The sequence below is a fragment of the Lytechinus pictus genome, chromosome 4, assembly GCF_037042905.1.
Source record: "Lytechinus pictus isolate F3 Inbred chromosome 4, Lp3.0, whole genome shotgun sequence".
Taxonomy (NCBI): Eukaryota; Metazoa; Echinodermata; class Echinoidea; order Temnopleuroida; family Toxopneustidae; genus Lytechinus; species Lytechinus pictus.
In genome coordinates this window covers 29,949,064-29,970,599 of record NC_087248.1, presented here as the reverse complement: position 1 = coordinate 29,970,599, position 21,536 = coordinate 29,949,064, and the positions used below count along the sequence as shown (strand labels likewise).

At 35.6% G+C, this 21,536-nt stretch overlaps 1 protein-coding gene across 1 annotated transcript; it reads left to right on the top strand.

Annotated features, from left to right (window-relative positions):
- Positions 1-2,398: 2,398 nt before the first annotated feature.
- Positions 2,399-21,506, top strand: LOC129258722 (peptidyl-prolyl cis-trans isomerase G-like). Its single transcript, XM_064098795.1, has 10 exons — positions 2,399-2,530; positions 8,589-8,686; positions 9,662-9,766; positions 11,150-11,214; positions 11,804-11,896; positions 12,499-12,561; positions 13,628-13,804; positions 14,542-14,637; positions 15,855-15,991; positions 17,359-21,506. Exons 1-10 carry the CDS (start codon positions 2,517-2,519, stop codon positions 17,531-17,533), a joined length of 1,023 nt encoding a protein of 340 aa, XP_063954865.1. The 5' UTR covers positions 2,399-2,516; the 3' UTR covers positions 17,534-21,506.
- The last annotated feature ends 30 nt before the right edge of the window (positions 21,507-21,536 follow it).

The following is a 21,536-nucleotide window of genomic DNA, read 5'->3' as shown; positions in this document are numbered from 1 at the left end:
CATCAAATTGGCGCCCCTAGTTCGAATATCAATTCGGCGCCCCCTAGTTCAAACATCAATGTGTTGCCCCTAGTTCGAACATCAATTCGGCGCCCCCCCCCTGGTTCGAGTATCAATTCGGCACCCCTACATGTAGGTCGATCATCAATTCGCCCCCCCCCCCCCCGTTCGAACATCAATTCGGCCCCCAGTTCGAACATCATTTTGACATTCCTTCGAACATCATTTTCTTTCCTCCTCGTCCTTCTCCCTCTTCCTCTCCCCGTTTCTTCTTTTCTTTCCCCCTTTCTCTCTCTTTTTTCTTCTCTTCTTTCTTCCCTCTTTCTCTCTCTCCTGTTTTCTCATTTTCCTTTTCCCCTCTTCTTCTCTCTCCCCCCCCCCCTCTTCTTTCCCCTCTTCCTCTTTTTTCTCTTTCTTTCCCCTTTTCTTCTCCTTTTCTTTTCCCTCTCTTTTTTTCTCTTCTTTCCTCCCTCTTCCTCTCTCTCCTTTTCTTTCCCCTCTTCCTATTTTTTCTTCCCCCTTTCCCCCATTCCTTTTCTTCTTTTCCTCTTTTTTCTCCTTTTCTTTCCCCTTTTTCCTATCTCTCTTTTTCTTCTCTTCCTTTCCCCTCTTCCCCTCTCTCTCTTTTTTTCTCCTTTTCCTTTCCCTCTCTTTTTCCTTCTCTTTCTTTCCCCTTTTCCTTCCATATTCCTTCCCCCTCTTCCCTTTTCTTCTTTTCTTTCCCCTTTCCTCTCTCTTTTTTCTCCTCTTCTACCTTCCCCCTCTTCCTCTCTCTTTTCCCCTTTTCTTTTTCCCTTTCTCTATTTTCTCTTCTTCCCTCCTTCTTCCTCTCTCTCTTTTTCTCCTTTTCCTTTCCCCCTCTCCCCTTTCCTCTTTTCTTTCCCCCCTTTTCCTCTCTCTTTTTTCTTCCCTTCTTCCCCCTCTTCCTTTCTTCTTTTCTTTCCCCTCTTCCCCTCTTTTTTCTCTTTCTTTCCCTCCCAGAAGGAAAAACCAGTTCCACTGGACCAGTTAGACCAGTAGAATTTTAACTGGTAACTCTGGAAATTGGAACATCGGTTTACTGGTCTAACTGGTCATACTGGTCCAGTTAAAATTTTACTGGTCCAGTCAAAAATTAAACTGGTCTTGAATTACTGGAATTTTATACTGGTCTTGTTTTTGGTGGTTGTTATACTGGTCTCACTGGTCTTCGTATACTGGTCTTCAAGCTGGTCTCTTTACTGCCTTATTTTCTAGACTACTGGTCTAACTGGTCCTCGAACTGGTCAAACTGGTCCTCGTACTGGTCTTACTGGATTAATTTAGTACATGCATTTGGTTTGTTATAATTATACCATGGTCTGTGAAATGTGATGGAAAAGATGGTTAGTAAATTAATCTTTCTGCTGTTATTTCAAATGTGATATATGAAATTACACATTTTCATTGTGAATTAGATCACACATTTATTTGGAAATTTTTCCTTTTTAAATAGGAAATATGCAAATGAGGTAAATCACGTGATCAGCATCATCAGAATTACTGGTATTACTGGTCTTGACCAGTTCAATTTCAAACAATGAATTACTTTAGACCAGTTGACTAAATCAGAGGAATGTATCTTGCTTTGATCTTAATCATAATTATAAAGGAAATGATTATTTTAATGATAATGTTAATACTTGATAATTATGATAATATTAATAATAATAATTACAATATCGATAAAAATGATAACAGCAATAAGAATGATAACAACAATGATCATAATATTCATAATAATAATTATTATGATAATTATAAGAAGAATGATGATAACGATAATAACTTTCTCTGAATTGCAAGATTCATTTTCCATAATTCGTCAAATGATCTGACTTGAAATAAAATCATTATTTATTGGACCAGTAACACCAGTTTGATGAAAAACAATTTAACTGGTATTACTACTTTGCTTCAACTGGAATGCAATTGTTTGAACTGGTCTCCAGTTGATTAATACTGGTCCAGTTAAAAATCAACTGGTCCAGTAAACATATACTGGAAACCAGTAAAAATCAACTGGAAACCATTTATTGGACCAGAAACACCAGTACGATGAAAAACAATTTAACTGGTATTACTAATTGCATCAACTGGAATGCAATTGTTGGAACTGGTCTCCAGTTGATTTATACTGGTCCAGTTAAAAATCAACTGGCCCAGTAAAAATATACTGGAAACCAGTAAAATTCTACTGGAAACCAGTAAAAATTCTTACTGGTCTTACTGGTTTTTCCTTCTGGACTCTCTTCTTTTTTTTTAGCCGAAGGGAGGGGGGGGGGGGGGGCAAGGCCCCCTCGGCCCCCCCCCCCCCATGGATCTGCGCCTGCTTTGAAGTGCCACTTGCAGATCGTGTTTCGCTGAAAAAAAATCTTTCAATTACTATTTGTTGTTCGAAGACATCGCTAGAAAACTGATGGAGGGAAATGTTTGAAATTCTAGCTCTTTTGGCATGCAAAATTGGCTACATTTAGTACATTACATTATAATCAGAAATGCCTAAAGCAAAGTGAGTGATTAATCCTTTTTATGAATTTTAGATGATTAGAATAATTCATCGTATATATGATCCTATATGTATTTTATTACCGAATTCGGGGAGGAACTTTGTTCGTAATTTTCCCATCAAGTCCCATATGTAGCATTTTGTGTTGGGTAGCCTAAATAAGTATGAAATAGATCATCATCACTCTGGGGCTACACCGCTATTCCAACGCGTGTTGGAAAAGTCGACGCCAGACGGGTACGTTTTGGCCTTGAATTTCCAGCAAATTCATATAAATTACGGCCTAAATTTAGGTCTAACTTATTCATTATATACTAATTTCTTAATTATAATGTAAAATGGGTACTCACGCCTCACGGGTTCTTTTCTTTCCAAATTTTGTGTTTTCATCGCCTCTTCTGGCCAACTCTTGCGACGGCTGTTGTCGCCATAGGATCCTGTGCATGCAAATCCAGGGCGAGTTGTCACATGACGCTCGCGAGTCTCTAGGGGTAATGGCCTTTAATCAAGGCGTTCTTTTTGCTATAATTTTATAATGACGCTTAAATATTGAAATCAATGTAGACGAGTCTGTGCAGGGGCATAACAGGGGTATATAAGAGGGGGCATAGCACATGTCGCATGTGGAAGATAATAGTTACGTAATGTAAGTCCCGAGCACTAGCGTACCTAGGGGGGCTCTCTGCCCCCCCCCCCCGATGAGTCACAAACCCATGCAAATTACGTATCTCTGCCCCCCCTGACGAGCTTGAAGACCTTTTTTTTTTTTTTTTTTTTTTGCTTGTCAAATTTTTTGGCGGCCGATTTTGCCCCCTGTGGAAAATCCTAGGTACGCCACTGCCCGCACTACATGCATGTTGGTAGCACTGGGACCTCTGGATATTAACTAATCCAATTTAATTACAGATGGCAGATTTTTTTATTATCTGAGTAGATCCCCCCCCCCCCCCCCCCCGGATTATTTGTTCTCACATGACTTTCCTTCCATTTTACATTTCCTTTCGTTCTTTCTTTCTTTCATTTTTTCTTTCTTTCTTTCTTCCTTCCTTTGCTCTTATCATGTTTTTTTTCAGGTGAAATCCACTCGGGGGATGGCCAGCCATGCCCCCATCTGTTTACGCCTCTGAGATGTAGGCTATACTCATGATCTTAATCTTCGATTTTCCAAAGTAGGGGGGTGCATTTTCTCAAGTAAAATTTGACAACCCCCCCAAAAAAGGTTATCACAGAAAAATGGTCATTTTGTCTCGCGTAAGATTTGACAAGTAAAACAAAAAAGATGGTTACTAAAAATAAAAGACTGTCATTTTGTCCGTGTAATATTTGGCAAGCCTCCCCCCCCCCAAGGTTAACATATCGGAGGTGCGATAGCTCAGTCGGTAGAGCGGGGGTTTCGGATTCCGGTGACCCAGGTTCGATTACCAAGTGGTGCGCTAGTGCCCTTTGGTAAGGCATTTATCCTCATTACCAGGTCCCTCGGAGAGGACCTTAAGCCGTCGGTCCCCTGCTTCCTCACAGGCATTCGTGCTTGTTTAGCAGTCAGGTAAAAAATCTCGATATAACATAACATTAAAAAAAAGTGAAGGTCATTTTGTCCTGCGTGAAATTTTAAAAGTAATAAAAAGCTGGTCACTAAAATTGAAGTTCATTTTGTTTGTGAAATATTTGGCAAGCCCCCCCCCCAAAAAAAAAGGTTTTAACTAAAAATGATTGAAGGCCATTTTGTTCCTCTTAAAATTTGTCAAGTATAAAAAAAAATCACTAAAAAATGAAGGTCATTTGTCCCACATAAAATTTGACAAGCCCCCCCCTAAAAAAAAAAAAATGAAAGGTAACTGATAATGATTGAAGATCATTTTTTTCTTGCGTAAAATTTTACAAAAAAAGTGTGTCACTATTTGGCGAGCCCCCTACCCCCCCCCAAAAAAAAAAGGTTTAACTAATAATGATTGAAGGTCATTTTGTCTCTCGTAAAATTTGACAAATAAAAAAAAAGTTGTCACTAAAAAAAGAAGGTCATCTTGCCGCGCGTTATATTTGGCAAGCCCCCACCCCCCCCTAAAAAAGTTTGTCATTAAATATAGAAAGTCATGTTGTTCAAAGTAAAATAAATTTGAGAAGCAAAAAAGAAAACGACAAAAAAGAGCAAAGAATATGAACAAAATATCCCCATTACAAATATTGCTGTGATTCTCATAAGGAGGTGGGGGGGGGGGACATAATTTTGTACGAACGACATATTTTTTTTTACATCCAAAATATTGACTATGAATCTCAAAAGGTGGAACGGGCCAGAAATGCTCAACCACCCCCCCCCCCCGATCTGCCACTGATTCCAATCGATAATGACTTTTCCCTGCAATACTGATGCTTGAAATCAAGATACTGAAGATTGATATATTGTAATATAAATTATGAACGTCTGACAAAAAGATAACCAACCGATCACCTGACCGATCAGCTGACCAGTACGTGAATCACATCGGAGTTGATCAGTCCCCACAGCGTTTGGAACGCTCACCAAGAATTCAAGAAAAAAGACTGAAAATGTAAGTTTAACCTCAATCCATTAACTTTTAACCATTGTAATAGATTATTTAAGATGTTAAGAACTAATTTATACCAAAATTTTTACCATCCAATTTGTATTAAGGCATACATTTTCCAAAGTCCTTGTGTGCAAATAGAAACGGCAATGTCTAACCGGTTTTATCACTTATGTCGCCTATGAGGTCCATACATGTAATGTTGGACCTCATTGGTACTAGGAGTGATCATCATCATCATCATCTGGATGGCCGATCGGGTGTCCGGACACTTTATATTTTTGAAGCCTTCTTTTTTGTCTTTGGATTACCCTAAAAATATGAATTCAATAGTTGTAATCATCTTCGATTTTGTTCTCTATAAATAATATTTCCTACATTTTGTACTAAAAATTGATGAAACTTCGCCTGTAAATTTCTTCAAATGACTTCCTAAAATTGATCGTCCAGACACACAACCTGTCCGGACACACAACAACTGGGTATACGGGACTATCAATGATAGTGGATGGGAAGAATAAGTTCCAGGGGCCGTGTTCTGAAAATTGTCTTAAATTTAAGAGAAATATTCTAGAATCTTTAGAGTTACAATAAAATCCGTATTCCAAAAATTCTTGTACCTTTTGTTGTAAATTTTCTTGTAACTTTTTCTTGTACGCTGAACGCGTATGATGTCAGAGCGAAAATTATGCGTAAAGTCAAAAACTGCGCATGAATACCCCTTTGCGCAATATAACATATTATCAAGATAAAACTTAAAAGGTATTCTGAAAATTCTCCTATATTTGCGTTCTGTTAACTTCCTTGCAAAATACAAGAAAATTTACAAGAGGTAGGGGGCTATTGTAACTTATTGTTGCATGCGATATTTGTCCATCTGCAATAATTATTTCTTGCTGCACCCCGCAAGAAAATCATGTTTTACAAAAGGAGACACTCCAAAGACATTATAACGACGGATTGGTATACTTTTCAGCAATTTAAAATTGGTGTTCAAGACGATGAATCTTTTCAGAGAAAATATGTCTTTGAGAAGAGCAACGTGTATTTTTAGCACAGAAGCGCACAAGCATATGCGTCGGGAGCGCAAGCGGGCACAAGGAAATTACGCCTCATATCAACAATGCGCTTCATTAATTTTTCAGATGAGACGCTTCTGTTGGTTGACCTAAGCATATAACAAGCTTAATGATTGGTCAATGATGAAATATTGGGCATGTCAGAGATGAAATAGGGGACATCCTTACAGAGATAAGACAATTTTCAGAATACCGATTTAAGAGAATTTTAGCGAGCTGTTATCTTGCTGAATTACAAGAAAAGTTACAAGAAAACTTAAGACAATTTTCAGAATACCACTCCTGTATTGTTCAGTTCATGCTCTGATGGGATTGTACATGTAGCACTTGTTATTATTTCTCACTTGCCTATCTATAATACTTTTTGTGTCACAGTTTTCAAATTGTTTAGCACGGATAGATCTACGCCATTTGGATTTTATGGGTTGAGCAAAATTTTTGATTGTGAGTGCTGGCACCAACCCCCTGACCACTTTGAAGAAGAGGGCGTGTTTGAGGTTCCTTCAGGCTTGGGAGATGTAGTTCTGCTACATGTAGCTTGTTTGTGATAAAACTTGTCTTGAGAATTTTTAAGAAAAGTCACTTGAACTTAAAGTTGTAATTTTTTGCTTGCCAAACTCGGGTGTTTTTTTTTGTGACAATTCACCTTCAATTCACTCAGGGAATCGGGATTGCAGAGTGAGGTAAGAGTTCCATATGTGGGCAGTTCCAAGCAAAAGTGGACATTTTCCAAAAATTTATATTGGCTCTATTTCAAATCTGGATCAAATTTTTCTATCAAAACTCATATGAAATTTCATAAATACAAAAGGGGAACATAATTAGTTACAAAAAAAATTCTTACGCATCTTCATAAAGGAGTATTGAAACCATACAAAAAATCTATACATGAGACTACATATTTTTAAAAAACTTAATTTTAATCTAACGGAAAAACTATTGCTTATTTTGTAAATTTTTTTGGGATAATCTGAAGGTCATCAATTTACATCATATTAAAAGAAGACTTTCAAATTTAAGTTCATTTTACATTGCCTGCGTGAGGATATTTCAGGTGGACAAATCTGTAATGTCCGTAACGCTCAAAATGTAATGTCCGTAATGCCACAATTACGGCTCTAGAGGGTACATGTCTCATTTGTTTCTCTAAATTTAACTTTAATCCAATAAAAAAATTCCTTACCTCTAAATTTATGGGTAAATTGGTTTAACTGTGTACCTAAACTCACAGACTTTTCAATGAATGTATAGATAGGCAAAAAGTCTTGTCCAAAAAATGTAATGTCCGTAACGGCAGACATTTTATGCTGTAACTTCCACAACGTGAACTGAAATGGATTGAAACTAGAACTGTTTATAATTCATAGTCATATGTTTGTGATTCCTTGGTATGAATTCAGAATAAAAGTGTTGTGTTATTGTAATGACCTTTTGATTTGCAAAAATTGTCTGAAATGTAATGTCCGTAATGCTGGAACTGCCCATGTACCCCACTGCATTAAAAATTTGGTAAAATTGAAAAAGACCTTCTTTTTTTTTTTGGAATTTTGCCAGAAATCCCCCCCTCCTGCAAATATGTACCCCTGATTACTGGATACCAGGAAGGTACATTTGGGATATCCCTTTTTGCTTTTTTTTTATTTGTTAAATGTCATATTTCATATTTGTCACCTCTATGTATTTAAGGCTGTAGATTTAACTGATTTTAAATTCGGCAAGTCGAAAACAGCTGTTTTTATAATTTTTGTACCAGCTTTCTGTACATGTGGTTAATATTGAAATCGGTAAAATGACTGTTTTGGACTCGGACACCTTAGGGGAAATGTGGCTGCAGTATAATTGATGTTTGTTTGGGTTTACTAATCATGAGACCTACTAGACTTGGATATTGGATTGTTGACCTATTGAAGTATGCAGAATTCTGTTAAATACGTGCTGTCTGACTTTCAAGTCTGTATCACATGTTAATCTGTTGGTCTCACGTGACATACAGATTAAGCCTGTAATTTCATTACGATTCCATTTTCCCAGGATTTGTCAAATCGCTGGATTCACAATATGGTGCGCCATCTATCGGTTGCAGCAAACAGGCCAAATTTCTGACTTCGGGGTTGACATCGTGTACAGGCGCAGGTAGCGCTCATTGCTAGTGTACTGACTGATGCTTGAAAAATAAAAACCATATGGCAAGAATTTTTGAGCAAATTCTCTCCCACCTCCTGAACCCGGGTAACATCATATCCGGTCGAGCCGTGTCGGCCAGCGCTGAATACTCGCATGTATTTTATTGCTAGCGCGCACAACAGATGTTAACTTTTTCCCATGAGGCATTGCGAATTTCGGCCTGTCCGCTGCAACCGATAGATGGCTCACTGTATTGTGAATCCACCGAATTGTTAACCCCCTATATATTTTTTATTTACCTTCATCCAACAGATCAAAGAAGAGCAAGACCAAGCGTCGCCATGAAAGCAGTAGCAGCAGCAGCTATGATGATTCTAGTGATTCTTACTCCAGCTCAGCCAGTGAATCAGGTAATTGAAGAATTTTTTAGTGTTTTGTATTTTTTTAGTATTGAAACTAAGTTTAGGGGCTTGCCTTCTCTACAAGCTTTTGCTTTTTTTGACAAGTCCCTCCGTTCATTTCTTGTTTCTTTTCATTGATGATATTACTGAAACAAATTGTAGTTTTGTTTGATTTATATTCAACATTTGTTACGAAATTTCATTGATTTGTCTGTATTATCGATTATATTGAATATGTATTGTTACTTTGATTATATTTTGAAAAAATTGTTGAACGGAAATAAAATCTAAATCTAAATCTAAATCTAAATCTTTGTTTATTTATTTCAGCCCTAAAAAGGCCTCTTTAAAAAAAAATTGGTTATAGACATGTATATTGATTCTAGAGACCCTCATACATGGTATGATTGTACTATTAATTAATAATTGTATTGTACATGATATACTATCAACATGAACAAGTAAAAAAAAAGAATTATGTTAAAACATATTTACATAAGATACATAAAGAGCATTTAGAAATTCAATCGTTGATAATAATAATATAATAATATTCAAAATTTATAAACACTTTATACGAAAGTTTTAAAGCGCTAAGAAAGAAGAAGAAAAAAAAGAAGAATATCAGTACAAGATATATCAGTAAAAGAACAACATTGATCTGGCCCCCAGAATTGAAATTTTTCTTCAAATTTTGTGATTATCCACAAATTATCCCTTTTAAAGAGCATGTTTTAATTATGTTCATTGGTCTATTTCACTATTATTATGGATTCAATTTAGACCCACCAAAAAGTAACAAGTCACATCCACTACTATGTCGAATTTCAGGATCCCGATGTCTAAAAAAAAAAATGTAATAAAGAAACGGAAAATATTCTTCCAAGATTCCCCACTGTATGACTAAACATGTGGCACAGATTTATTTTGAATGACCTGATTGATTTCTGTAGACATTTATTCATTTTATTCATTCTTCTACAGAGGATGATTACAGAGTAAGAAAGAAACAAAAATCTGACACTTCTAAAAAGCAACAGAAGAAGGATAAGAAGAAAGCAGAGAAGGAAAAAAAGAAGAAAACTAAAAGTAAGTACTGGTCCCTTTGTAATGAAGATTTCTCTTATAAATATGACCATTCTTGTTCAGGGTTCTCTGTTTCTTTAGCTTATTATTTACAATAGTTCATTAAAATTTTAGTATTACATGTATTTGACCACAAAATCTCTGGTATTTTCCCCACTCATAAATTCTTACAGCTTTTCTCCTATTTTATTATTTATTACTTCTTTATTCCAATGATTTTGCTTTGGAATAGTTGTAGACATGTCTAATTGTCTTAAAACAATCAATATATCTATTCCCCCCCCCTTTTTTTTTGGGGGGGGGAGAGAATGTTTCTGTAACAAACTTTTTTGATGATTTCAAGTCTTTAGGGAAATTGTACTTTGTTTATAAATACAGAATTTCATTAGACAAAAAATTATCTTTTGATCCCGTGAAGATGTAATTTTGCATAGATGAGAAACTGGTCTGCACGGTCATTACGAGGAACTTGCTACCAATTGTATTTATACAAACCACATAACTGATATGTCAACTCTTAGACACCGTTCTCATTATACTTTCTAAAACTGGTTTACTGGAAACCGATTCAGGAAACCAGTTTGGAAGATTGCTCTGCTAGCGTTCCCATTTGATCACCCGAAAGTGGATTTCAAAACCACTTAATGTAAAGCGGTCTTGTTGCTATGAGAACACTCTCAGTGGGGTGACATGTTTCCCGCGAAATTTGAAACCGCATCGTAGACATTCCACATACAGTGCGTGGAGTAGCGCTCTCGAAATGTGCGAAGATTGCTTCCCGAAGAACAGTTGTGTCCTCACTTACGCTAAAACCAGTTTAACAAGGCAAAGCGATCTTCAAACTACATCGCGAGGTGGTTTTCTGAACCGGTTTGGAGGAAGCTCGCTTCCAAGATCGCTTTGACCGTTCTCATTCCACGTTAAACTAGTTTCCACTTTAGTAGTTTCCAGTAAACTCGTTGTAGGATGGTAGTGAGAACAGTGTCTTAGTAATGTCATTCCTGCTACAATTTAGGTTAGGTGTTGGGGCTAGCAGAGCTGTAAACCATTTGAGATTATATGCCAATCACACTAGAATAAAACAGTAATGTTTTCCGTTATCGCTACTTACAGTCAACCTGGAATAATCTTATTTTAACAACAGTGATTTTCCATTAATCGTAATATCCAGGTTTGTTCTTTACATTTCGTGTGAAAATTCAGGGAATTTCCTTCTTGCATAGTGGAATCCATGTCTTTGCTGTGTACATTTTATTTGACAAAGTGGATTTTCCATTTTAGATATAGTTTGAAACAGAAAATACCAGTTTAAAACAGAAAACCACTGTCCCTACCTATCTGTTTGTCTCTCTTATTCCTGCCTCTCTTATCTCTTTTTTTTGTTAGATAAAATAAGCAAAGAAGATTACTACAGCAAGAGTAAAGAATTCAGAGTTTGGCTCATGGAAGAGGTATGTATGTTGGCAAGTGTAGGCCTCCACCCAGAATGATGATAAAAGAATCTTATTTTCTTTTGTAGTATGATTTGGCCTGGTAACACAGAGGTTTGCAATGAACAAAGAAAGAATCACTTTGATAGGCCATTGTCATGGAGCAATCAAATCAAAATTTGACTTTACTATGTATAGATATAGATTTTGATCGTCTAGATAGTGATTAAACTTATACTAACACTAATAATGATGATAATAACTACAACAATAAAAATGGCAATTATGGGGAATAGGTAGGTATAGAAGGATGAATTATAAACTGTTTACATTTTGTCTGACACCAGACTTGACATCTTGTGTGACTCAAAAGTTTTAGTACAGTATGTTTCACAATAATTGTATAAAATTTATTGAAGAAGGGTTATTTAAAAGGGTAATGAATTTCTGTTTACTTCAAGGCAACATAACATGTAGAAGATAAGAAAATTTTCATAATGAGATAATTATTCAGTATTTGGTTGAATATTAGAATGTGAACTACATGTAAAATAACCTTGGCCCCTTCAGATCAAGAGTTAATAATATCTTTCATCTTTTTGACCAACAGAAGAACAAACCGCTTGATGAACTTTCCTCTAAGAAATCAAAGGCATATTTCAAAAAGTTTGTGAAAAAATGGAACTCTGGCAAATTACTGAAGGTGAGAGAAACTGTCTGCATATATATACTCTCTCTCTATATATATATATTTTCATATAAATTTTTTTCCTTAATTGTCTCCGTCTCCCCTCTTAGACCCAGTAAGGTTCATGCTGCTGAATGTATCCTTTAGAACACTCAATTTCTGCAGTACTTTGCTGCTTGTTTTTTATTATCCTTCCACTTAGAATTAGATTCGAGAGAGAAAAATGCATTGAAATAAATGGTGCCATTTCCATTTGTCGACACTTACAAGTTATCCTTTAGTTATCAATCAGACATTTGTGCTTCTGAGCCAACCAAAATATAATTAGAGAATGTTGGCAGATCTGTTAGACAAAAAAATTGATTGTTTTACTATTGTATTACTTCTCAGCTGGATATCTGATTGAATCAAACATCTATAAGTCTAATGTTTACCCTAAATCAAAGCAGTTTTGCAAACAAGATTACGCAAAAGCAGCGAAACATTTTGTAGCATCCCAAAAAAAAAAAAAAAAATTGTAGCATCCCAAGTAATCAGAGTTTTGTGGCAAAGGTGATGTATACATTATTTGTCTTCTCTCGTATTTATCTCATGTGTATCATTCTTTATCAAAACAGAAATATTACAAAGGGATAGACTTTGCCGATGAGAAAGCTTCATTAACAAAATACAAATGGAAGGTAAGAATTGACTACGGAATGAAGCATTACTGGGATTCTAAATTAATTGATTCTCACCATTTTCCTGTTAAATTTTGTAAAAATTTGTTTTCGGGAAAACATAGTTTGAGTGAAAATATTGTATGAAGGTGGATCGGTACATGTAAGTATTAAAGAGATTGCTTGATCAGTGAAGGGACATCAGACTTACACACAGACAGTTCTGCTGTAGCTAAGTATGCTGATATGCCGACACATATCCCCCCTCCCAGACTGGGTTCATGCTGTTCATCATGTTGCTATACTGCTCTGCATATCACCTGGGGGTTTGAAACATAAAACACTTCAAGCCCTGGTCCCACTGGCTGACGGACACAAAACATATTCATAACGTATTCATAATGGATACAGTGGACAAGCAAAATTTCGGGGTGGCTCCATCCGCTTTCATCCGCTCCAGACAAAGGACAAAATGGGTGAACAATCAAATCACAGTGGCCGGATGCTCGATTGATATAGCGCGTATGAAACACGTATGCAAAGAGTACACAATGGATACATAACGTTTTCCAGCGGATGGCAAGATTCTTTTCCGTTTACATCCTCTCTGCATCTGTAAGTGTAGTGGGACCAAGCCTTAAAATCATGTAAATTTCTTCTTTTAGATCCGTTTGTGGCCCAGTAGATTAGTCTTCTGACTTTGAAACAGAGGGTTGTGGGTTCGAATCCCAGCCTTGGCGTAAATTCCTTCGGCAAGAAATTTATCCACATTGTGCTGCACTCAACCAAGGAGAGGTAAATGGGTACCAGGCAGGAATTTATTCCTTGAAATGTCACCGTGCTGTAAAAGGCTGCGGGACTAAAGCCAGTGTAATAATATCCAATTGAGCACATAAGGATGCATATGGCAGGGATATGCGCTATATTTATATATAAGCATGTTGGTGTTATTATTATTATCATTATTAATTTCAAGTGCTTTTTTGATTTTCTCTGATATGAAATTGTTGTAGTGGTTGAGTTACTAGTAAATAAACTTGTTATGGTTTAGCCTGCCTTTAAAACCAGGTAGTTGTTTTTCAATCAGTTTTCAGGCGTTGGTCACCAACCACTGTCACGTGACTTGGATGGTAGTATCAGTATGTCACCCTTCAAGACTCCACAGCCGACCAGATTCTCTACATTTGGGAAGAGCGCCCTCAACGATGCTGCTGGCAGCAAGAGTGTGCCACCCGATGCAAAGTTTATCGGCCCTAGTCGACCTGTAAGAAGTGTCTTCTTTTTTTCTTTTTTTTAAGTTTTGAATATTGAAAGTTAGATTCCTGCAAGGTATATTATTATGTTTTCAGGTCATGTGTCCGTCTCACAATCACTGAATTACTTGTCAACTTAAGATATGAGTCATGTACACATCACAGTCATCTGCTTATATTTTGGAATTATGATTTCATTGTTCAAAGGATTATTTATTCAATACAGGATTTTTTTTTTCTCAAACATATTTATTTCTTGCTCATGATTTACCAAACATTCTTGTTGCCAAACATTTTGTTGACCTGAATTGACTTTATTTATCTTCATTTTGTTTTAATAATGGTCTTTTGTGATGCATTAAACATCATTCTTTGTAAACTGAGGATGAATTACAAATGATTGCCCGAGGTAAATGATACACATAGAAAACTGTAATCTTTATATTAAAATATGAACTAAAAAAAAATTAGATTAATAATCAAGTCAATATGAAATAAAATTATAAATGATGAACTCCATTCGACATTGCAAAGTTAACAAGAAGAACAAAGGTTTGAAATACCAGTGTGTGATGGAAATGGCATTTGATTGATCAGGGGATCATATGGAGAAAAAAAAAATTGTTTTATTGTAAAAGAATTTTTCTTTAGATTTGTATTGTATGAATCCATGTAAAAGATTAGTTGAGCTTTTAGAGGTGACATATTAAACTTTGTGAATTTTAATTTTGATTATATTTTACATCAGCCACCAATATCGCAAGTTGAGAGGGAAAACAACCAAGAAGCAGAAAGAAAGCGGTTGCAGAAAGAGAGGAAGGATTTCAAGAGCTACAATAAAATGGTATGTCAACTACCCTTCAGTCAGGCCCTTGTCTCACAAAGAGATGCTGTTGATCCAATCATTCACAACTATGAAAAGCATGTGATGCCTGTATCTACAATGCATGTGTCTGCTCATATTGTTCTTGAAATATTTGATCACCTGACTTCACAATTAGATGTCTAAAACATGGCAGAACTTTAATTTGTTTATTTTCTGGTGGGGTTTGCTGACTTTTGAGCACCACTGTATTCCAATCTGTGTTTCAAGATGCTCTTCAACTGTAGAACTATAGAGCTCAAGCAACACTTTTCTAGTTTATTCATTTCATTGATTCCAATTCATATGATATAAATTGCATTCAAGGATATACATGAGAGGAAAGATGCTTGAGAAGTAAAACTTGGTGAGACACCATTTATTTTTGCTGGTAATTGAATACATACATTTGCCTTCTGTACATGAGACATGGTTTTGGAGTTCTGGTATGTCACAACCCCATGGAATGACCCATAACCAAGTATTATAAAGAAAATGGGGAGCCAACAGGGATATACAATGTTCAATAGAGAGATGCTAATGATCAAGATTTCTTCATTAGATTATTTCTATATTTTCATTAAATGAGGCAAGCTAATTTTTGTATCGATTGGTATCGTATTCCAAGTGATCTCTCCAGAATATTTCATTTTTTAACATGAAGTTTTTTCTTATTTTAACAGAGCATGATAATTTTTCCAATAGAGGAAGAAATACAAACGATGCTTGGTAAATTTTGCATTTTGTATATGTGCTCTCTCAAATACATTATATATATTGACAGACCAATTATGTTTTCATCCTGATGTTAGATTTATTTATTTGTAATCCAAATCTTTGCAGTAAATAGTTCCTCCATATAAATGCAAATAAAGGCACAGGGTGAATAACAAAAGGTACAATGGAATAAAAAGTGAATACAATACACTCTTTGGTTTGTAATCACATTAAACTTTCTGCTTTCTTGTTAGATTTTATTGCATCAACTTGAAATCAATCTTAAATCAATTTTATTTCTATTTGGAATATGTATCTGGGTTAGTCCATTAATCATTAGTAAGGTACTATAGTAAAAACAGTTACATATTTTCCAAATTAATGCTTCAAAACTACTTTTTGAAAAGACTTCATGATTTTCAAAAGGGGGAGTTACATGTACTTATGAATTTGAATGGAAATATCTGATTATATGTTTACAGGTAATGGACGAATTGGCGCCCAAGGCTACCGGTCACGAGGCCAAGATGGAGAGGAAATACATCCGAGCACATGAGAGGAGGGAGAGGCAATCTAGTCCAGGACTAGGAGTGGAGAACAAGTCTATTATGGGTGGACCGTAAGTCAATAGACCATCGTTGAAATCTAATCAAATTTCTAGAGTGAGAAACTATTCCATATCATCAATGGACTATTAAAACCTTTTAAACCAATTTGCCGTTCTTGATGACTGCTAGAAAATATTAGCAGAGATGGCAAGCTCATATTTTCTCAGAACTGTCCCCTAATTCACTTAAAGCCCTTACTAGTCAAAAGAAGCTTGCCCCTTCTATAATAACTCTGAAATTAAGCCTTTTCTAAGCTGCCCTAAGTATGTACTTTTTGAAATACAATGTTTTAACAACATAATGACAATATATTTGTGACCAGTCAAATGCAAATTTAGATATAAATATGTTATTCTTTTACATACATATCGTTAAGAATTCAAGTTTAAGAAATTCCATACGAAAACACTGATCACATTGATTTTGGTATTGCAAAGGAAAGGGACTTTGAATGAATTTGAGGTCTTGCACATCGCAGGAGTAACAATGGTTAATTGAGAATTGCTTACGGGCTAAAATATCAGATAATGATAATGATTATACATACAATTTATTTAGTGCATTTGATCCGCAAGGTGCATCAGAGCATATATATTAACAACAACAAATAATTAAGAGTATAGTGGTTTCACGGTGACACGACAATTGCTCCGGCGACAATTGCTCCTGGCTTTATTTCGTCTAAGATACAGGGTTAGGGTTGCAATTTAGGGTTTTATGTTAGATTTAGGGCAAGGTTTAGTATAGGGTATAGTGTTAAATCCAGGGTTGAAGTTGGTCATTCCATTAACGTGTGGAATTTGCAGCGGAGCAATTGTCAAGAAACCGGTTTCACGGTACACCATGTATTATTTTGTGGGCATACATGTATTTTAACAAAACATAAATGACAGATAATGAATTTCAACAATGAATGAACAAGTGGATATCTGTCAAAAAGCAGTCCTATACAGGTACATGTAGATCTTAAGGGAAGCATATTTCCAAATATCTGATCTCTGACAGATTGTAAAATCAGACAGGTTTCCTTGGTTTAATGGATTAGAAGCTCAGGTGTCAATAATTCAACTGTCATATTGTGTGTGGGCTGAAAAAAACGTGTATATCAAAATTATAAAAAAAAATTGAGGGCATCTTAGAAAAGGCTGTATTTCAATGATACCTGTGAAGAATTCTTTGGAGGTAAAAGAAGGTTGCTAATCATGTTATAACTCTAAAATCTGTAGCTTAGTCTGAGCTGTCATCAAAATATTTTAAATTTTGAGATACAAGATTGTATCAGGCTAGCCACGATATGAAAGGTTCTTTGACAATGTTCCTTATATATTCTGTTTCAAAGAAATTAATATTATTTTATTATTATGGTCATCTTTTTTAGGAGCTATGATGATGTGATGGAGAGAAGGAGGAGGAAGGCAGAGGACAAAAAGGATAACATGATGCATAAGGCCAACATGAAATTAACAGAATATCAGTTGAAAGAACAAGCTAAGATGAAGGCTCTCTTTGACATGGCCAAGGCTAACAAGAATGAGAACTCCCTTTGGAAATGAAGAGACCGGAACAAACCAGGAGGGTAAATCGCCCCTTGATTGACACCTGCTTGATCCAGTACTTCCCATTTTGTATCATCCCATATCCAAGATCTAACCCCATTAGACCAGTGCAACATACACTGTACGCATGTATCCCATCACTAAAATTTTATCTAGCAAAGGAAAAAAATAAAATAAAACAAGAGCGACGAACGATTTTGTGTTCCCGTCGGCTTTGGATGACGCTTGCACATCCACTAGAGAGAGAGAGCAATATAAAGAATAAAATTGCAGCTAATCAACCTATCCATACATATATCACAATACAGTACATGCACCACACAAACTGCATAACTGTCACTGTATTAACCCTAAGAAGACAGGGGGGGCTGATTCACGATAAATCCGCTGCGCGAAATTTCTTGACCGCGTCACTCCCTGACTTTTTACTTTCAAGTCTCGCGCAACTTTTGAGACCAAAATTGTGACCCCCGGGTACGCGGTCCCGAAATTACACAACATTTCGTAAGTGCATGCAGACCCAAAATTGCTCAAAAATGTGAATTTTTGTACAAATCCAATGCAAATAGTGTTTTAAGCCAAAATTCATAAAATGTATCATATTTTTCCTTTTACTACTTAAAATCAATTAATTTTATCTTGTTTATGGTCAAAATAAAGTCTCCGACAATTTCCATTGAAAAAACAATTTAAAAAAAAAGTCGAAAAACAAAGAAATACATAAGAAATTTAGAAAACAATAAAATACATAAAAAAATAAATGTGATGTTGACATTTAAAAAAAATAAATTTAAGCAGATGCCTATAAAGAGTATGTGAAACTAAAATTAGCGTTTAAGGGGCATTTTTTTGTTAATTAGAGCAAACTTTTACGCATAAATTAACATAATTAATGAGCAATGAGATTTTCCGTAGAATTTGATATTATAGTTTTGTAGATAATTCCATGGGTAATGCGCGTGCCAATTTTCGTCGCGATCGACGGCCAAGATCATAAGGGGGGGCTGAATCAGCCCCCCCCCCCCCCGTCTTCGTAGGCGTCGAAATAGCCCAGTCTATTTAGGGTTAATGGTGTTACAAATCCATGCAAGTCGAAGCAATTTGAACATGAAAATGATTCTTGAAAACATTTTAACAGTTGTGGAGCATAGAATCATGTTGAACTTATGAACAGCTTTATAAAACACCACCCTGTTTTCTTGTCCTTGTAGAAATGTGCCATCCTTTCATATTCAATGATCACGACTTAGGTAGTTCACGAAGGAAAGTAAGAAAATGGATGGTCACAAAGGTTGATTACTTTACGGAATCGCCCGTCTGTAAGACGTTTGTATACCATTTTCATATTATGCTGCATAAGTTACCTTTTTCTAAGTTTATCTAAAGCTAGTAGACTGAAAAAAAGATATTTTCCACAATGTTGTCATCAATTTTAATGTAGTATTAGGAATATAAATTTATTAAAATTACTGTGAAATATATTCTTCAAGGTTTCAATGGAATGCACCAAATCTTCATTTGGCGATAGAATGAGAATGCAGAGTTTTAGAGATCTCTATGAGGCTTGTTGAGGGAAGATTTTGTGGTTGTCACATTATCTCCTTACATAAGGTACTCTAGATATGATTGGCTTCGACTTCAAACATGGTTCAGAGACTTGTTTAAAGATAAATGAAAGTAGTTGCAGTAAACACTCATTTCACGAGAAAGTCTGTAAAATCAGGCTTAATTGTCACTATATCATTGAGGATCTAGATCCGGTACAGTTACATAAACTGAACTTTGTGAAATCTTGAAATCTACGCTGAAAAATGTTCACACTGAAGATCACCAACACAGATAAGCGCACGTGGGACAGTGTATTATCATTGCTTTGAATGTCGGCCCGACGCTTGACACGAATCCAGTGCTTATTTGCTAATTTCTCAGCAATTACACATTTTCTTACAGAATCCTTTGGCACATATTTTTTATTTTTACAAACAGACACTTTGGTGGTCATTTCATTGGATTCTGTACGAACTCATTTTGATATCGTTACCACAACTGGCATTTATCTTTAAAGTGTGAGAAAGGTTCAAATGGGTGTCCGAGATGTCTCAAATTTTTGCACAGTGGCATTCTCCTACCTGTTATGGTGAATGCTGTCAAAATGATGGGAATAGGTTTTATGGCTAGTTAGGATATTTAATTCTTTGTCGAGACAATTTAGGGGCAAGGTTTTTCTTTTGCGATTTTTGGGGAGTGGTGTGATTTTGAAATTGATAAACTATCAGGGCCCTGTTGCAAAGAACTTACTATTATTGAACCTCTTTCATTTGATGACACCATGGTAACTGCTCAACAGCCAATCAAAATCAAGGATTTCATTGCAGTTACCACTAAGTTACCTTTACCATAATGCTGAGTTTTGTGCAACAAGGTCCAGGGGAGCACTTCATGAAACAAACGGTGATTTTCACATACTATTGTTAAAAGCTACTGAAATCCTTGCATCTGATTGGCTCAGAGCAAATGTTGTCAGTGAAAATCAGTGAATATTTGTTACATGAAACACATCCCGGGGCCCCGTCTTACAAAGAGTTACGATTGATCCAATTAATCTCAAGTATATGGAAATCCATCCATACCATAATTTTTTTCAACAGGAAATTTGGAATCTCCTCAGTAAACAAAGAGAAACACAGTGAATCTTTAAGAGAATGATGAATATACCTCATATTATCTAGAAAATATTTTGAACAAATAAGCATTTTAGATGGTGACGTTGCTTGCTTTCCATAGTTGTGATTGATTGGATCAGTCGTTACTCTTTGTAAGACAGGGCCCAGATTAACATATTTAGGTAGAGGGTTTTTTGACATAGACAGCCATGCTGGGCATGTGCTTTTTATATTTTATTGAAAGTAAATTTGATACAAATAGAGTATATTATGTCAATTTTATGTTTATCAGTTGTGGATATATATGTTTTCAGCCATGCAGCATATAGTGTATATTATGTTATGTGTAGCAGTAAATCAGAACAGCATTCATAATGTTTTGAACATTTTCTTCTTTTTTTTTTGTTTGTAATGTGAGAATAATTTACATATACAGTGCGTCCCACACAAATTTTGAGCACAACTGTATACCTGATGAAAGAGTTGTTGGTGTGTGATATACATTCATGGGGGACAAAATACCCTCAGAGGCTATGATTCAAAATTAATAATTCAAGGAGGGGGGAGGATAGCTCCCTGGTTCACTGCCCATAGTGATATGTGATTATCACATATCTTCAATGGCTGTTAAAACCTCATAACTCAAAATACACATTTTGAGTTTAGCTTAGAAAAAGCTTTGTTTTAGAAATATAGCAAAGATGGCAGTCTCATATTGTCTGAAAACAGTCTTCTCCAGTACCTACCAAGAACTCTTTATAGGCAAAAGAAGGTTGCTACCCATGTTATAACTCAAAATTCCAGCTTATTCTGAGCTGTCATCAAAATAATTCAAATTTGAAATACAAGGTTTTAACAACCCTCTAACAATATCTTGGTCACATTGCCAATGGGAAGACCTCCGTAGCATATAAGCATTCTCTTCTTTCAAATGGTCATGTATCTATTTTTTCACACTTTCATTGAACCTTCTGATGTTATTTCATTGATCTTATTCTTTTTTTTTCCCCATTTCCCACAAGCTAACTATATTAGTTTGAAAGGTTTCATGTCATTTGCAAGAAGTAGACAGTTTCTCATGATCTTTGTTCGATAGACTATATCATCAAATTGATGTATATATATAATTTTTGTGAAATTTTTAGCAATATGTGAAGATTCTTATTTTTGTACATTGTATGTGTGGTGTAATGTTTGTATATGTCACCGATTTAAAGTAATGTATATACATGAAATATAAATATGGAAAATGTGCGTTATTGTAAATATGGCAGTCAGGATAAAACGTTTAATTTTTCTCATTTGAATGAGTAATATTTCTCTGTTTGATTAATTAC